Genomic DNA, 18,725 nt, shown 5'->3' on the forward strand with positions numbered 1-18,725 from the left:
CTCAGTGTCATCTAAACATGGTGGTAACTAATTTCATAACTGACTGTTGGCCAATGGTTGTGAAACCGATACACTTTGTTGCTTGACTTTTGCACTGTAAAGACAATGCATCATTTACAGAGAAGTCGACAACATGTTCTGTTACATGTCTGTATCATTACTTTGTGTCTGTATCATTACTTTGTGTCTGTATTACTTGTTACTAGACCAATTTAGTGAGACATTGCGGTGATTTACTGACATAAAATATATGTTGGGTGTCATAGTTTTTCCATCCTGTGTAATTTACTTTAACAGTAAAGCTGTCATCATAGCTGAAGTTTGAAGAAAGCTACTGAAAAGCAAAATGAGATCTTCACACAGACTGTAAATTGTTAACACTTCTATTTAAACGATAGAAATTGCATCAAGTTTCTCAACATGAGTAACAAAGATTACCGGAAGTCAGGAGACTCTGTCTTCACAATAAAGGTTCATGGGTCTAGGTCTCGCTCAGAGCAAGAAGGACGCGGGTTTGAATCCCCGGCTCTGCAGGGTGCCTTTCCGTGAGGAGGCTGTATGTTCTCCTCGTGTTGTTATTCCGACTTCCTCCCACTTACACAGAAATGCATGTTAGATGACTCGGTGACTCTAAATTGTATAAATCTAATATCTGCCGTGCGATAGGTGAGGAAGATGAGGACAAGTGGTTAAGACAGTGGATGGATGGATAGAATACATGAGGACTTAGCACATTCATTGCCTTTCACTTCTCATAAGTGTCAGCAATCGAGATTCAGTCTGTCTGCGTTTTGTTACAATCACTTTACAAGTAACCCCCGATCCCTGGGTAAAACGGCGCCTTTGATCACCTGTTACCTCGTGTTACCTTTATTTTGAAAGGCTCTGCCGGAAGCGCAGTGGCTGTTAAGCGCAGGCTTTGACGCTGGAGCCGCTGTGGTGGGATGAGAGAGAGAGAGAGAGAGAGAGAGAGAGAGACTGACTGACTGAGTGGAGGAGGAGGTGGAGTCTGTCCCAGCCTGCATCTGGCCCGCTCCCCTCTCTGTCACCCCGGGCCAAACCCGCCCAGCTCTTCTCACTCACTCTCCGCCTGTTTTCCCGCACGGCTCGGCCCGGACGCACACGGCACTCACTCACTCACTCACTCACTCACTCACAGAGACACAGACGGGAGGACACGGAATGGAGACGGAAGGGAGCCAGAGCAGCCTGTCCAACACGGACTCCCCACACGACCCCTGGTAATGAAAAACTTTTTCTAATAGTCTCTCCTGCCTCCGACACAGACGTGGTATCCTGCGGGGGGACTCCAGTGCGCACACCTCCACACAGAGAGGCTTCAGGAGGAATCAGAGATGTTACACTGACAAATCACTCTTCACGTCCATGATCACACTTTCAGAACCTCAATAACAACTTTGTCTAATCCTCGCACACATTCAATTTACACAATCTTCCTTTAACCAATATGTAAATACAAATATTTTCTCTCTCTTTTTTTTTTTTTTCCCGCAGCAAAATGTTCATCGGTGGACTGAGTTGGCAAACAACACAAGGTAAATCTTTTTCCACTCCTCTCATATAATGTCACCGGGTCTTTACAAATCAGGAATTCATGGATTAGATGGAACCAGTAGAACCTTATTTTAAAAAAAAAAGAAGAAGCTATTTCTTGAGGTTTGTTTGCTTACATTGAATGTGTTTATTTGTTTTTCCTGTTTTGGACTTTTACATTTGAAACCTGCTCAGAATGAATGCCCCCATTCAGAACTACCATAGAATAAATGACTCGTTCTTAAACGCTCGTTGAAAAGCTCATTATTTGAGGATGAAGGCTGTAAAAAGATGACAGACTGTGGTCGTAATTATGCTATCATCTCTTTGTGACTGATCTTTTTATATTTTACACGTTTAACTGATAAAATGCTTGAACTTTGGTGAAGACTCTGTAGCTACACACTTTTTATTCACCTGTTAATATGTCTTCTTACCACCTCGTTTTGTGCCCCAGAGGGTTTGAAGGAGTACTTCTGCAAGTACGGCGAGGTGAAGGAGTGTATGGTGATGCGAGATCCGGTTACTAAGCGCTCGAGGTGAGGGAGCTGTGAGCTTGGATTCTCCGCCGGAGCTGAAAGTTTATCTGACCTCTGTGATTCCTCGCTGCTCATAACGTATCATTACATGTCAACATAAGTTTCTGTGTCATTAATACTCCCATCCCCTCCCCTGGTGTCTGCAGAGGGTTTGGATTCGTCACCTTTGTTGATCAGGCTGGCGTGGATAAAGTTTTGGCCCAAACCAGACACGAGTTGGACTCCAAAACAGTGAGTTCTCTGTATTTACTTCCCACCACCGGCTAATCCCATTGCTCAGTGTTTGATTAGTGGATTTTCCAATAATCCGCTTGAGAGGTGTAACATTGCTACATTTTCGTATGTTTACCGAGGTTCCACCGTGCTGATGTTTTTCTCAAACCGTGTCTGTGTCCGCTGCCACACCTCAGATGTGAGCACTTTGCATGATAAAGTCAGTAGTCCACAGTGGAGACACATGGGAGACTGCGCTCTCTCTCTCTCTCTCTCTTCGCTCTTCAGCCAAACAGGCAAGAAAATGTCACCCAGTGTCAATTTCCATAGAAACAAGGGGAACTAGACGGGGTTGCATTTACTGCCAATCTTTGATTTGGTCTCTAGGAGGAGTAACCCAGAACTTTGTTCCTGCTTTTCTTTTTCTTTTTTCTTTTTTACATCCCCAAGGGGGTACAACTGAGCCCGAAAAAGTTTCTCAATGAACCAAGTGAATGCAACCTGAAACCATCAAGGTGTGAAAGCAGCAACAAACAAACTCCTCACACTTTGGTGGAATAAAAGTGGGAATGTGGTGATGATAAAGTCAAGCGCGACACATTCAGGCCCCTTTTCACCTGTGTGAATTGTAACTTGAAATGTATTAATCGCCTGTGTTGCAGTGTGTGTGTGTGTGTGTGTGTGTGTCTTTTTGTCAGTAATGAATGTGGGCTGGTCTGGGAACAATGTGGCCCGTTGGTCGCCATAGGGACCACAGCCCCCGCCTCTCTCCTCAGTGGGAGTGGTGATGGCTGCGGGTTAGTCACTGTATTGAAATGAGGGGAGGCTATTTCTTTTTTTTTTCCCCTTTTGTGCTGTGAGTGATGCACCTTCTCGAGTCTTTGGAAGATAAGTGGAGGTGCTGAGGAAGGAAATGGAGAAGGGAAACAAAACAGGTTGTTTGCTGAATAAAGTTACGAGGAAATGAGATTTTTTTTTTCGTTGCACTCAATCAAAAAAAAAAAAAAAAAAAATGGTGGAAGTTGTTTGATAGAAAAGTCAAACTGAATTTAGGTTTTTGGATTCTTTTTGGTTTCCCCAGTGCCCTACTGCTATAGTGTCACTTGCAGGCACGACAGCTATGACAAGTAGTGCCATCATGGTTGGACGCCACTAACTCGCCATGGGGTTTGTTTCCATAGTGACTCCCCCCCTCTTCCACAGTTGAAGAATGGCTCTGTCACAAAAGAAAAAAAGAGGAAGATAACAATGTGCATCATTTACAATCATTTCTTGGATGCCAGAAATCAAGACAGCATAAACAGTCACACAGAGAGTGGAGGTCATGATACTGATAGTTTATCCTCACGCCGCCTGCTCTGATAAGAAACTTATTACGCTTATTCAGGTCAGACTCCAGAGATGGCGAATCTCTCGTTTAATTTGAGTTTTGCTCTCAACTTGTGCACGTGTTAACCCTGCGCAGCCCCGTGGGCTGCGGCTGGGCCCCTTGTGGCTGGCAGTTGGGTTCGTCGGTGGTGCTCGGTGGGGGCTGTGGCAGCCGCAGACACTGTGTGTTTGGTGAGGAGAGGGCTCAGTGATCAGCCACAGGGGTTGGATGGTGAGCAGAGTAGGCCTTTTAGACTATGTACCCTGCACCCCCCACTCCCTCCCTCTCTCTCTCTCTCTCACGCAGGCAGGTTATCCTGTTAGAGAGGGGAGAGAAAAGTTCTCCAGTGGCAACAGCAAGAATGTGCCATGCTGTGACCGACTGAACCAGTCCGGCACTGGAATTAACGGAGCTTTGCACAGCCGAGAGGCCAAAGAGCAAATACAGTGCAGCACAGGAATTTATTGGTACTGTTGTGTTGAAGGCCCGGTTTTGACCAGTATGGAAAGTCAGGTTTCATTGAGATTTATGAAACTTCTGCCCTGTTAGTGGCCCCCGTGGGTGCCCTCCCAGTGTCCTGCTATCTGTAAAATTAGTGATGGCCGCCGCAAACTGCACCTTTGTCCAAAAAGGTTTCCGTCCATCTGCAGCTCCATGGTGGACACGCAGTGGAGAGTTTTACAACAAAGTGACGCAGCTCTTTGCGGAGTTGCATCAGGCGTATATGTGGCCCCCGTTAACATCTTCAAGGCTGACCAGGGTAGGAGAGGGGAGGGATGCAGTATAGCTCCATCTGTCATTAGTGTGTTGCTCCTAACTAATAGGATTGGAGTCAACAAGCTTGAGTTGCTCCCCAAAGACGTGGCTGCCCAGTCGTCATGTTGTGTTAAGTGTGTTCCAAGCTCAGGCTGAGACGAGCAGCGTGTTCGGCCAACTGTTGCATAGCTGGGATGTAGTTGGTCAAAAGGGATTGCCCTGATTTCCTAAAGCTCTCTTGGAATTACGTTCAGCTTCTTTCTCGTTACCTCGCTGTGAGAGGTTAGGCCTCTTTCTTCACAACACCTCTGAGGTAACTTCTCATCGTAATATGGGAGAAAGTGTTTGTTTAAGTTAAGGATCATAAACATCGGTCGTGTCTGATGTGTTTTTTTTTCCCACAAAAAAAGTTACTTCATTAGTGAATCATAAAACTATGGCCACACACTTGCACAGATTTTAGGTAAGTACTAAGAAACACCCTTTGTCCTACAGATGTGTGTGAAAACAATCAAATCCTGCACAGTGAAGCGTAAAACGTCTAAGTGAAGTCACAATAAGCAAAAAACAGTTTCGAGCGGAGGTGTACATCTTCACCACGATGAACAAACCCTTTCCATTAATACAGCCACTTTATCTGTGTAATGTCCACTATTTCCTCCCCAAGGATGTGCTGTGTGCTGCCATGTGTTTGATTTTGTTTGTTTGTGTGTGTGTGTGTGTGTGTGTGTCTTGTTTGTTTTTGAATGTGCACAGGAGTGTTGGACATCAAGAGGGTTGGTGACCGGAGGTGACTATCAGAGTAGTCTAGCCACCATAGAAACTAAACAGTAGACTCTGCATCTGGTCCTCCAGTCTTAGCCTTTAGTCTTCTCACTCTGCTGTCTAGAACGAAAAGACAAAAAAAAAAAAAAAAAAAAAGATATAGAAAAGAATAAACAAATTTCCGTTGATGTCAACTCTAATTAGAAACAACACTGTTACCCTCACTCTGGTAAACGCATGTGGTTTACCATAGAGGCTCTAGCTCTCTACTGTAGTTCAACTCTACCCTCTCATGGTTACGGACTAATCTTAGCGCTGTACTGTCTCACCATCTGTTAGTGTAACAGCAGTACAGTGTGGAGTAGTCTAGTTGTTCTCTAGCTCTATTAGACCAGATTAGACTAATATAGAGGTCTCAAATTCCAATTTTACAGCCTCTCTATGATTGCATCCTCATGGCATGGTGTGGTTCTCTCTCCAATCTTAACCTCGGTGACGTTCAGTGGGCTCGGCTAAATTATGTAAAAGCTTCTATTGTTTTTTTTTGTTTGTTTGTTTTGTTTTTGTAGTTGTAGCATTAGGATTAATATCAGAGTTATAATACTAAAAAAAACCAACTAAGCTTGTCCTTTTTCCTGGGTGTAAATGTAAGGAACCGCAGAGCAGAGGATGATCCGGATCACCTGAAACTGTACAGGATGATGAATGGTCCCTGTTGTTGTCATCACTTCCGTCAAAAGCAGAGGGAGGCAAAAACAAACAAACACAAACAAACAAAATTGGGTGGATCTGCTGTCAGTGTGGTGTGATTGACAGCTCCCTCTCCCTTCCTTGTCCCCCTCTCTCTCGCTCTCTCTCTCCCTCTCTCTCTGACACACTGCTCCCTCTCGGGCTCTCCTCGTCGAGGTGAGGTGTGTTTGTGATTGTAGTGCCTGTGTGAGATTCCAGGAGATCACATGTCACATGGTGGTGACGAGAGAGGCAGGGGTTCACTGGACATTCCTAGGCACTGTAGTTGCACACACACACACACACACACGCACATGCATGCATTTACATGTATGAATATGTCCAAGACGTATTTGCGTACGCCATTTAGAAACAGGAAACAAAAAGACAAAAAGACCTGAGGAATAAAAACACACAGGCGCACTGACAAATCCAACTCAAGATAGTCGAGCAGGCATTCACCTCAATTCAGCTCGCACGCCATTCTATTTCTGTTTTATCTTAGTGTATTAATAAATCGATGAATCGATTAGTCAAAATGAATTGACAACCTGGATGGGTTTATTGAGCAGCACTTTCCAACACTCACCAGTTTCAGCTCCTTAAATATGGCACATTACAGGACATTCTTTGCAATTCTTTTTTTAATTAACATAAAAATAATTGAAAACACGGTAGAAGATTAGTTGATTCTGAAATAAATCATTAGCTACAGCCCTAATTGAAAAGTCTAAATCCTGATCTATTATACAGAAACATTATTAAGGCTGAGTAATGTTTGACATTTTCTGACACACTACCTGAATCGTCATTTTTTGAAAACAATAAATGCTCCTTTGAGAAAAATATTTTTCTAACATCAGGCAAATAGAAACAGTTGAAATCAAACATACTGTACTGTCTAAATTTGACAAAAGCATGATTTGAATCAGAAACTGATCAAAGATTAAGTATAACTACACTGGAGTCTGATTCGACAGGATCTGGTTCACTGCTATGACATAATATGTACTACTATTACATCACCGGTGGCACAGGTTTACACACTCAACACACACACACACAACACAAATCAACATACAGCAGTGGTGTGTTTAGACTAGGACCTGGTCAGATCCTGCTATAATTAGAAACTGTCATCTTTTGATTGTATTGGTTTCAGAACATACTGTACGTATTGCATGGTTGATGTCAGCTTCATCTAGGGTTTCCTTCACAGTTCTAAACGGTGTCATTTTGTTTTCCTGCTGAGTGAGGTTGATAGGCTTTAAACCACAGGAGTCTTTGACAATGTTGATTTGATTTAGGAACAGTGAATGTATTGTGGCAGACCAAGAGGAGGAGAACATGGATGTTTTACACCTTTAGTGCAGACTCATTAAAAAATGAAAGGTGAGGGTGTGATGTCAGAGTGCACCAGGGAAAAGGGAAAAGCGACAGGTGACTGATTTATGTGTGTCACGACATATCACTAACCCGTCCTCTCTTTTTCTCTATTCTCCCCTGTAGATTGATCCAAAGGTTGCATTCCCTCGCAGAGCTCAGCCCAAGGTGAGTCCCGTCGTCTTCTTCCTCCCTTAGCAGTGTGTGCATTGTTTGCAGCAGGTTAGTGCGTGTTGACTGTTTCGGCCCCTTATCTGAGCCTAATGCATCGTAATCTGATGAACGCGAGCGGTGCTGACATCACCGAGCTGTTATGTGATCGTGTGCTAACAAAAAACTTTCACAACTTTAGAAAATGCGCAGTAATGTTAAACCCACCTAAATGTCAGTATTGTATTTCAAGTACGCTGTGTCCTGATGCGAGGCCAGATCACGCTGGGAAACAAAAAGAATAGCTTCATGAGAAAAGCGGCACAAATAAATAAGCCAGTGAGGACAAAGAGAATCATGTGTGGCCTTATTACATTTACGTAAATGCAACAGATTTGGCAAAACTGGTTGCATCGCAGGTTGTTGCATCTGATCCGATCAGCTGAACTACTGCAACATGTGAAGAAAAAAGTTGGAAAAAAAGAAAAATTGCTCGATTTACAAATTTTGTTGCATTTTTATGGATATCATTGTCCAAGAAAGTCTAAGAAAAGCTAAGTGGTGGCTAACGAATATACAAGTAATATTTAATGTTACTGTTGTGATCTAAAGTCATCATGAAATCCTGTTAGTAGAAAAGAGTATTTTTTATGTTAAATGACAAAATACAACATTGTCCACATTAATAAGTCATTTATAATTTGTAGTGTTGCTGTATAGTTGAGACATGGCCAGTTTTATAGCTATCAGCTGTTTGAGTTGGTCTCTGTTTACTGAAATCACTTAAAGCACTTAAAGCCAGCGCTGAGTGAAACCTGTGCCGTTACGTGCTGCTCGTCTGCCGTCTCTGTGTGACTGAGAAACCTCACAGTGTTTCTCCTTCATGTCACAAAAAAGCCATGAAGGAACATGGATATGATGCAAAAGACCAAAAGAATTAGACGTGTGAGGTGTTTTGCGGCAGCGAGCAGTGAGATCGTTTGTTTGCAGCAATTCGTTAAACATCAATGATGAACCCAGGATTACATAGAAATTAAAATTGTGATGTGTATGTGTGTGTGTGTTTAAACGGTAATTGTAGTTTGTTACTTGCTCAAAATAAAATACAGTAATGTTATGACATCATTTGTTATTTTGTGGGGATTCATTGGCAAATTGGAAGGCATTGTGAACAATGATATTATAATTTTCTGTCTGTGAATACTCAGATAGATTTGATGGTTCAAACGTGACGATTTGCTGACATGAAAATAAGCTAAATAATTTGTACTATTGGTCCAGGTGATTCGATCAATTAAAAAAATAGCAGAGTAATCAATACTGAAAATATTAAATGCACGTTAATGTGTAGTTGTATTTTGGGGGTGAACCTGTTTTGCACTTAGAATGTGTAAATTAGTTTGTTTTGAGGATGCTAGTAAATGCAGCCACTGTAAAAAGTAAATACATTTAGCTACTTTTGATACTACTAATCCAATAGTTTGTTTTAAAGCACTTAAGTAGTAGTCACATGGAAGGGCATGTAATTATATAGTTCATTAACTTTTTGGACAAATATTTAAATTTACATCATGCTCATGTTATCTGAACAAATATATAATTAGATTTAAAATGTACAAAAACAGTAACGGACGCCCGCTGCAAGTGTTCATCGGTTCCTTTTCTCCTCTTACAGTTGGTGACTCGAACCAAGAAGATCTTTGTGGGAGGCCTGTCAGTGAACACAACTATCGAGGACGTCAAGCAGTACTTCGACCAGTTTGGGAAGGTGAGTGACGTTTTAGAGCGCGTTAAAGCTGTTGCAGTGTCAGGCTGTGGTCAAAATGTCATAATGACCAAACAGAAACCAAAGCGAGGGTTGCTCTGTCAGCTCTAATGGATTCACATAAGTTTGTCTCGGTGGCCTCAGTGCAGAAACAAACTGACAGCTTAGACACACTTTGTACCGCAACACCATCGGCTCTGCCGAGCCTGATTCACCACAAATTCTTTGAGAAAAACTTCACTTGGGGCCGAGCGAGCGCCTGGAAGCGAAGGAGTTACTGCGAGAGGAGGAGGAAGGCGAGAAAGGAGGGAGAGAAAAGACTTGAAGAGGGTAGGAACAGAGAAATAACGAGGCTGAAAGGCTCCGGGAGCAGCAGGCGAAATTATGGGGACTAGAAGAGGGAGCACAGAGAGAGGAGGAGGAGGGGGGAGAAAAGTTTTGTAGTGAGTGTGTGGAGATGGTGAGGAAGGAGGAGGGATTATCAGAATCTGAATTAATCTGATGTAACAGCTGCTCCTACCCACAACCCCCTCCTGGCCCGTTACCGTGGTGACCTGGCTTGCCCATTGTCCCCAAGTAATTCTATGGGTTAGGGGGTTTTGTTCTGGAGGAGGAGGGATGAGGTGGTGTTCGGGGGTGTTAGCATGAGCGTGTGTGTGTGAGTGTGCGTGCATGTGTGTGTGTTGGGTAGGGGGTTAACTCAGGAGTTTAGTAAGAATAAATACAAGTTGATTAATGCTCAGAAAATCCTGCAAACTTCTTCCTTAACTTTTATCACTTTATCACATTTACTTAACATGTTTCAGTCTTTAAAAGTACATTTCGACATGAAGTTTGGCCCAAGTTTGTTGAATATTGTGAAAAAGCGGGAGGCACAGAATAGATGATGGGCTGACAAAGGCACCGGCGAGGGAGGAAGGGCCTGATTGAGAGAGCTTTGCGGAGGCATAAGAGAGGGAACTGGGGCAACTGGGGCAAACAGGGGTGGGGGTTACAAGGACCATTATGCTGCCGCACAAAGCTAGACAAATATTTTGTTAGTTTGTTCAAAAGTTATGCGAAGACTGAACGTTTCTGGATCATTCATACTCAGAATGTGAAACCAACCATCAGTGGCACGTGACTTTTTTTTTTCTTCATGTGTGAAACAAATTAGACTAAAGAAAAAAGTCATCCAGACTTTTCAGCAGATTACAGGTGAACCAGTGCCACGAGCCCCTGAAACTTTCCAAAGCCACACATGTGGAAACTCTGGTTTAGCCGCCGCGCTTCCAGCTGTGTGGCACTTTATTTTGAGCCGAAAGTTCTGCCTCAAGTTTCTCTGGGCTCCCTCCTCAATCATAACATCTAGATGAATTTTTGCCGAGAGAGATATCGAGGGATGGACAGTGAAACGTAGGCTCCAGCCATCCATGGAAGTTCCTGATTAGACTGCCTCACTGGACCTTTTGTGTCCCATCCTGGTGAGGACAAAGGAACGCGGAGAGGGATGGGCAGAGGGATAACAGGGAAGATGAGAGGTGAAAAAAGAGGATAAGAGGGAATATTGTCTGGCAGCACACCATTAAAATGCCCGGCGTTTGAAATGTTGAGCAATCATGTGCAATAGATCAGTGTGCGGTGTTTGACTGCTGTGATGTTTTGATTGCATCCTCCAGGGCAAATGTTGGGATTGTGTAGGATTCTGCGTATTTATATTTGTCTAGTTTAGTGGTTTGTAGGAGTTTTGAGCCTTCTTCTTCTTGCTTTTGATCATTGAAAATTACCCTCACGAGTAGGAAACAAGTGTCAGCTAAATGGTAAAGAGAAAGAGTTTCATGAGTCCCGAGATCCAAAGTTAAACAGTCAAATATCTGGAAGGAAGCAGTGACTTGAGAGGCATAAGACAGGCAACAGGTCCCCTTTCAGGCTGACACTCTTCACTCACCTTTGACCTTTCTGTAGGCAAACTGCCTTTGGGGGTCCACACACACACACACACACACACACACACACACACACACACAACGCACACACACACACTCACTGTGTCCTAGCATATGACTATGACAAATGATTCAATGGATGGTATCCAGTAAACTTATTATAGACCAAGAGCACAGATTCATTTACCAAATGTTTATTTGGACCCCTGTGTGTGGACTGCAGTATAAACATGTCAGCTAATGACGAGAGAGAGAAAGGAGGAAGAAAAACAGAAAGGAAGAGAAAAGAGTCCTATAACTCTGACATTAGAAGCTCTGGGTGTGTGTGTGTGTGTGTGTGTAGAATAGACACCTGTGTCTTTGCTCTATAAAGGGAGGTCGAGCCGGAGGGAGAGGTCAAAGGGAGAAGAGGAGGAGGAATTATGGCTGACTGTGCCAACAAACAAAGCCTCCAGGCCTCTTTGTTCTCTCTCTCCCTCTCCCTTTGTTTCTTCATTCTCCTCCCTTTCCACTTTGACCCAATCCTTTTTTTCTTTCTCCCTCTTACAGGACTCTCTGTGCCCTCTTTTACCGTATCTCCACCTGTCGCTATTTCTCTCGCTATCAGCTCTCCCCTCTCATCGAGTCTCCACCTGCTCACAGGATTCACCTTTCTGCCTGTGACTGGCAAAGTTTTTTGTGTGTGTGTGTGTGTGTGTGTGTGTGTGTGTGTGTGTGTGTCAGTGTTTCTCTCTTTGCAGCCCTCTTTGTCTGACTGGCACTTTCCCACTATTCATAAAGCATATTTGATGTTGGCTCGAGTTCTTGTATAAGGACTTTTTGTACAGTTGCCATGGGAATGTCAAACTTCGGAGGGGAGGAAGGAGAGCGGATTATGGGCTCTCTGTGAGAAGGATTGTGACCAGAGAAGTTTAGCAGCAAACACAACTTCCAGCTTTCCTCGCCACCCATAAAGTCAATTTCCCACGTACAGTATTTCTTCATATTTTTCCGTCTCTGCCCCCTCGGGCTCCTCTCTGTAACCTGTCGCCTGTCTCCCTCTTCCCCCTCCCTTCTGTCCATCTGTTGCTGCACCTCCCTGCAGAACTTGAGAAGGGCTGAGGTCAGGCAATATGTCGCGTGGCAAGAGAGAGAGCGCCACGTTAAAAAACTGTTGTTTGTCTCCCCCAGGTTGATGATGCCATGCTCATGTTCGACAAGACCACCAACAGGCACAGAGGTGAGACGGACTGACCCTGTCCCTGTCTGTCCATTCCCCACATCTCTGCTGCTCCACTCCTTCGCTTCCTCCATTTACTCTTCCTCCAGTTCTTCCTGGGTATCTATTGATCCCCCCCCCCTCCCACAGGCCTCCTTCCTGTGTGCTGAGCTGGAGGAGACGAACAGGGCTAGTCTAATTAGCCAGTCAGTTAATCGGGATCAGGATAAAGCCTCCTTAAGCACCTCCTCCCCACCCTGGGCCTGATCGATTATGACAGGCTACCAGCTTTGCCCAGGCCTTCTGGCCAGGAAGGGGAGTGAAGAAAGGATGAGTGCAGAATAGAAGCATTGAAAAAGGGGGGAGGGGGTAAATGTGTTAAGCGGCTATTACAGTGGTGATTACTTGAGATTATTAGCTGCACTGCTACACAGAAAGGCCTACTGTCTAAAGCCACCGCACTGTATGAAAATTTCCTACTCATGCACTTGCCTTGTCCTCGCAGGGTTCGGCTTCGTGACATTTGAGAACGAGGATGTGGTGGAGAAAGTCTGTGAGATCCACTTCCACGAGATCAACAACAAAATGGTGAGCGTCTCGATTCGTGAGTGAACACTGTAACATCAAAACGATGTTTCCACACCAAAAGTACTGACTTGTTTGTTTGTGTGGAAACAGGTGGAGTGTAAGAAAGCTCAGCCCAAAGAGGTGATGTCACCCACAGGCTCAGCCAGGGGGCGCTCTCGGGTGATGCCCTATGGGATGGACGCCTTCATGCTTGGCATTGGTATGCTAGGTAAGTTGGTATTGATCGGGACAGGAAGGATGTGGCTGTACACCTGAACGACAATAACTATTCCCCAGCTGCTGTAAAGGTCACATGGTGCCTCATGGGGAGAAAGCTGACCACTGAAGTCAGCTGCATACTTCAGCCTGAAACTCTCCAGCCGGAGAATTAGTGATCAAAAAAAGGCCTGCTAATGAAAACAATGTACTGCTTTGTAGGAAAACTATTTTCTACTAATTAGACCGTTTTAATCGTGTAACACTTGTAGCTATGATAAAGTTTCATAGTGTTCATATTTTATTAAAGTTAATCATTTTTTACAGAAGTGACATAGGCAGCAAGGGTGTAGCAATTCTGAAACTAACACTGAACTAAAATGAATAAGATAAACTAAAAATAAGATAACCCTGATAACATCACCATGGTGTCATCATAATTATTAAAAGCATAATTTAAACTTGGGGAAGCTTATTCCTATATTGACAACTGTTTTCACCTCAAGCTGAGTAGTGCTCCTCATGAACAATAATCTTCCATCCTAAAATTAGCTAAATGCCCCTTTTGCATTTCATTCTCTTTTATTTTCTCGTTGCCTTGAAGATTATATATCACTAAAGGACCAACTCACTGACAGATTTGTCTTGTATGTACTTAGTCAGGACCTGTTTGTGCATCTGAAGTGACACTCTCCACGCTCATACTACCGCCTGCTGTTCAGTTTGAGAACTGCACCTTTTCCTGCAGCGTTTCAATGCTCTGATTAGATCATGTAGATTAAAGGAGACGCCACCTCTCTAAAAATACTTGTGGTACCTTGTGCTACAACTACTGCTAATAATTAGTAGGTAGTATTATTGCAGTCGGTGTGAACGTTCTTCTGAAGTCAGTTCCTCAGGTGGCAGGTTTTATACAAAGGAAATCTCTGTGTGATGTGAGAGTGAAACAGAAGACAAAGACAGTAAGCTGCTCAGTCCTGTCCTTGTGAAGAAATCCAGACCGCAGGTGTAGAATATCACCCACCTGCATGTCACAGGCTGTAATAGACTTCAATCTCAGGGGGCAGCAAAACCACACACACACACACACACACACACGCACACACACACACTTGTTACCCTGCACGTGTCAGAGTTTTGTCATTTTTTGATGTTCGTAGTGATCCAGATGCTAAGAGTTCTTTTGTTTCCACAGGTTATCCAGGTTTCCAGACAGCCACTTACACTAGCCGGAGCTATGCCGGCATCACTCCTGGATACACCTACCAGTTCCCTGGTAATCACTGCACACTTCCTGCTGCCTACACTGTCACACTTACTGAGAAGTAAACACGGTTATGTTTAGTTAGCGGGTGCAAGCGTGAAAACGTAAAAGCTAACAGGAAACAGGAGCACACGCACTACAATCGTTCTTGGAGCCAGTTCACACTGAAAACACTAAATTCATCTGTTGAAAGAAGAAAGAACTTGTAACTGAACTGAAATGTTCTTAATCAGCCCTGTGGGCTGATTTTGTAATTCATCCACGATTACATGCAGCAAAGTCAGTTGAGTTGTTTCCATAAGAGGTAATGTTGATGAGAAATTTGATTATTTACAGAGCAGCAGATTTCAATTTAGTCCTGTGTAGAATGATTTGTCAGGGAAAAACTTTTGTGTCAGTGAATATATTTTATCTGCATTATACCCAAAGCACAACACAGTGATTTTGAAAGTAGACGCACTGTCACAAATACAATACAAGCTCGTGAAACCACTGCGAGTGTAAATGGCTGCTTGTAAATATCAGGGAGTGGAATTGCATCTGCTTAGCTTGTGTAAGTGTTTGTGAGTGCGTGCATATTATTAAGCTAGTGGGAGTAGACTCTAGAATTAGACGTAGGCCAGAAAACATCATGAAAATCCAAACACAGTTTTGAATTGAACGTTTGTATGAGAAGGCTGTAACACTTGCTGTGCGTTCTTTTGCTGTTTGATATGACGATGGCCATGTATCAGTCGAACACCACTCTTTTGACTTTAAACATCCCTCCATGCGTTAATTCCTGTGTGCGTTCCTCACACCCTGTGTGTATGTGTGTGCTTCCTCACCTCTCCTGCTGTTTCCCTGGCTGTGTGCGAATGTATTGACGTCGCCTGCGGTGGTGGTGTGTGTCTCAACACAACTCTGATGTTTCTGTTTTAGAGTTCCACTTAGAGAGGACTCCCCTTCTGACTTCACCCCACCCCCCTGAGCTCACAGGTCAGTCAGTCCCTCCTCTGGACTTTACAAGCAGCATGTTGTCAGTCTGCTACACGCCACGTTGCATCAACACTTGATCACTCTTTAGTTTGCATGTTTGTGTTTGTCCCGGTCTCTGAAGGCAGGATTGCCGACAGTAAAGAGGAAGGTTTCGTTATTGCCTTTAAAGTCTTCCTCCACTGACCTCATCAGCAGTTTCACGAGACATGGCTGATATTTTCCTGAGGCCACTGGAGTGAGACTTTAACTAATAATCTTATTTGCTTAGTTGTCGTGTTTGCACACTAATACATTTTACCTGAACATTTTCTTATCTGTCTCTTTAGCCATTCCTCTCACAGCGTATGGACCAATGGCAGCAGCGGCTGCAGCAGCAGCAGTAGTTAGAGGTATGAATATTGAAAAACCTAAATAAGATTCAAATGTAGGTTTTTATTCACCTGGACATGTGAAATAAAGTGGTCTCACTTCAATATGTAGGGAATTCAGCTTGCTAAGTTTGATGAAGTGGATATTTTAACAGCACAAACTTGCTTCATATTGTTTCCCCTTTAGGTTCCACCCCCTCTCGCTCAGCTGGATTTTTGGGTACCAGCAGCCCGGGGCCGATGGCAGACCTTTACGGAACAGCCAGTCAGGAGTCCGCTGTGAGCAGTTATCTCAGTGCTGCGAGCCCTGCTCCAAGCACTGGATTCAGCCATAGTTTGGGGGTAAGATCTCATCTCTAGATGATGTGAACTGAGAGATGAAGAGCTCAATACAGTATTTTTATTAAATGTAGCACTACAGCTGGCAGCTGGTCAGTTTTAGATAGAAGAAACGAGGGCAGGCCCAGTAGTGCCATGATTTATTTGAAGAAAAAAAACATGTTTGCATTCATTACTTCCATATCAACCCTCACATAATACTGAAAACTGTATGCTTGCTCCAACAGGGCCCTTTGATCGCCACGGCATTCACTAACGGATATCACTGAGAGAGTGAGTCCCCCCCCCCCAGCCATTATCTTGTTGTGAACCTGGAACAGAAAATCGTTTTGACTAAGCTGTGAATGATAAATCTTCTTTTTATGGCAGCGCAGAGCTGTAGACCGAGAGCTGGAAGGAGTTGAAGCTGCTTTGGAGCTGATCTGGCCTGTCTCTGTCCAGTCCACCTCTCCAGCCTGGGGGGGGGCGGCTGAACCTTCACCTCTTCCACCCTGGTGTCAGCCGGGGCCCAGCCGACCCTACTGACGCCTCACTAAACCCACTCCCTGAGGAAAAAAAGAAGAAAAAGTTCACAAAAGGAGCAAAAAAGTTTATCGCTACATGTAATAGCAACACATGCAGATGCTGTATTTTTAGTGTTTCTCTTTTTTTTTTTATTGTTTCTTTTTTTGTTTTGTTAAGTTTCACTTTGCTGTTTTTTGTTTTGTGATGGTTACGTTGTTTCTTTATCTGTATTGGCTGCGTGTTATTGGATTATCTGACCTCTGAACCGGATCTCTCTGAGATGAGAGGAGTTAAATCTCCAGGTGAAACCTGTTTGGTCAGGAGCTGTACTTTGTACTGGAAAACTGTATATTTGTCACTAGTTCATACTGAATTTTAACAAAACATTTGTGATTAATACTATTTCCTGAAAATGTGTCACAAATTGTATATCTTAGTAGGTTTTTAACTTGTTAGACTAATAATGGTCAGGTGATAAAAGTAGTTACATTATAGGCCTATGTGAGCTGTACAATTTTGTAAAATATTGTAAATATGACTCTGGTTTCTTGGGGACGGGGGACTCCGTTGATTTTTGTGTCTGGAGGGTGGGAGACTTTGGGGAAATAGAGCGATTGCTTCTTTCATCGATCCTTGTGTTGGAAAGCTTGACTGTTACGTATCATATTGTCACATGAACGCGTGGGCGTGTCTGTCGGTCATTTCAAGACCAGCCGTATGCTCTATTCCTCTCCAGACATTCGTGAATGATGTGCCGTTTGAGTCCGTTGCTGCGTTCAGAAGCTGCCTCACAGCTGAAACACAGCAGAGAGAGGCTGAGTCTGGAACAACACTTTATTTTTGGCGATGTGTGGATGTTAAAAAAAAGCACACACACACTATTTTCATACTATGTGATATTGTTGTTTGAACTGTGATTTTCAATATGCGATGACTGTTTGTGAAGGTAAATGAAGGACTAGTGTGCAGGGGCAGTCACGCACAGTCAACATGTCTATGACTGTTTCACTCTGCGCGTCGTGTTGCTGTTTGCGTGAGCGCGTCGTATCATTTTTATACACATTGGTTTCCAATGTGCCATGTGCTGTGTTTTTTGTTTTGTTTTTTTTTGGGTGGGGGGGCGTACCTCAGCTGCAAATGTGAAACTTAAATCTGACTTTTTTATTATTGCATTAATAAGTGTGAATAATTAAACCTCTTAAAAAGGTGGCTTTACCATCAGGAAGAATTGGGGGGGGGGGTTCTTATCAACTCTCATTCACCTGTCACCCCTACAATCCATCACTGCATATCCACTGGAGGTGACAGACTGTAGCAATGTGACAGCTACTTTTAGACCAAAACCATGATGTTCAGAGCTACTAGGACGTTGCACTGGCAAATCACAAGCAATGTGTTCTCCTTCGAATGTTTAAGAACAAAGCACTCCTGATCTCCACAACACCAGGTCTGACACTTTGATACACTCACTCACGCTGCTGTGGACCGCTGCGGTACTTCATACTCTGATGCTGAAAAATAACAATCTTGTCAACACTGTAACATTTTTCTGATTTTCTTTTTTTTCTGTCATGTTTATTCTTTTGACAAAAAAAAAAAACTTTTTAAAATTCCTAATAAATTATTTTAAAACATTCCATTTATGTGTCCTGTTTGACTTTTGTTTGCACTGAATGTTTTTGTTCATTTGAGAAGAGATTATTGCGGTTTTTTTTAACAGTTTTATGAAGTTTTATCACTTTCGCATGATTTCGTTCAATGGTTTACTAAATGACTAAATGTTCTACTGAAATATTTTTTTAATGCTTTGTTCCTTTACATTTCTAAGTGACTGTAGCTTTCCTTCAGTCTGTCTGCCCTAAACCTTCAGTCTTTCCAGACTTCTCACCAGCCCGCCTCTGAGTCCCCCTCATGTCTCTCTGCTGGCTGATTTCTCTCTTCCATCATCACCGCTCCACTGCCTCCCCTCCCCTTCCTCCACTTCCACTCTCGCAGCGTCTCGGCTCTGTTGCTTCGCCTCTCTGCTTTCACTGTCTTGGGGGAAAGCTGCAGCCGGTCGTGAACACCAAGCCCTCGCTGGACGGCAGCTCTGATCTCATGAAGAACGGGGAGGCTCAGGAGATCCTCCCTCTGAGGAACCATC

At 43.5% G+C, this 18,725-nt stretch overlaps 1 protein-coding gene across 3 annotated transcripts; it reads left to right on the forward strand.

Annotated features, from left to right (window-relative positions):
- Positions 1-1,043: 1,043 nt before the first annotated feature.
- On the forward strand, positions 1,044-18,212 carry msi1b (musashi RNA binding protein 1b). 3 transcript variants are annotated; one of them, XM_026342541.1, is made up of 15 exons: positions 1,047-1,241; positions 1,516-1,556; positions 2,012-2,093; positions 2,240-2,324; positions 7,435-7,476; positions 9,134-9,226; positions 12,319-12,367; positions 12,852-12,934; positions 13,025-13,142; positions 14,325-14,405; positions 15,315-15,371; positions 15,698-15,760; positions 15,927-16,081; positions 16,306-16,351; positions 16,448-18,212. In XM_026342541.1, the coding sequence occupies exons 1-14, from the start codon at positions 1,183-1,185 to the stop codon at positions 16,345-16,347; spliced, it is 1,050 nt and encodes a 349-aa protein (XP_026198326.1). In that variant the 5' UTR covers positions 1,047-1,182; the 3' UTR covers positions 16,348-16,351; positions 16,448-18,212. The 3 variants fall into 3 exon arrangements, with proteins under 3 accessions (XP_026198327.1, XP_026198326.1, XP_026198325.1); XM_026342540.1 differs by having other exon boundaries at positions 16,453-18,212; XM_026342542.1 differs by lacking the exon at positions 15,315-15,371 and having other exon boundaries at positions 1,044-1,241; positions 16,453-18,212.
- The last annotated feature ends 513 nt before the right edge of the window (positions 18,213-18,725 follow it).

This window comes from Anabas testudineus, chromosome 9, assembly GCF_900324465.2.
Source record: "Anabas testudineus chromosome 9, fAnaTes1.2, whole genome shotgun sequence".
NCBI lineage: Eukaryota > Metazoa > Chordata > Actinopteri > Anabantiformes > Anabantidae > Anabas > Anabas testudineus.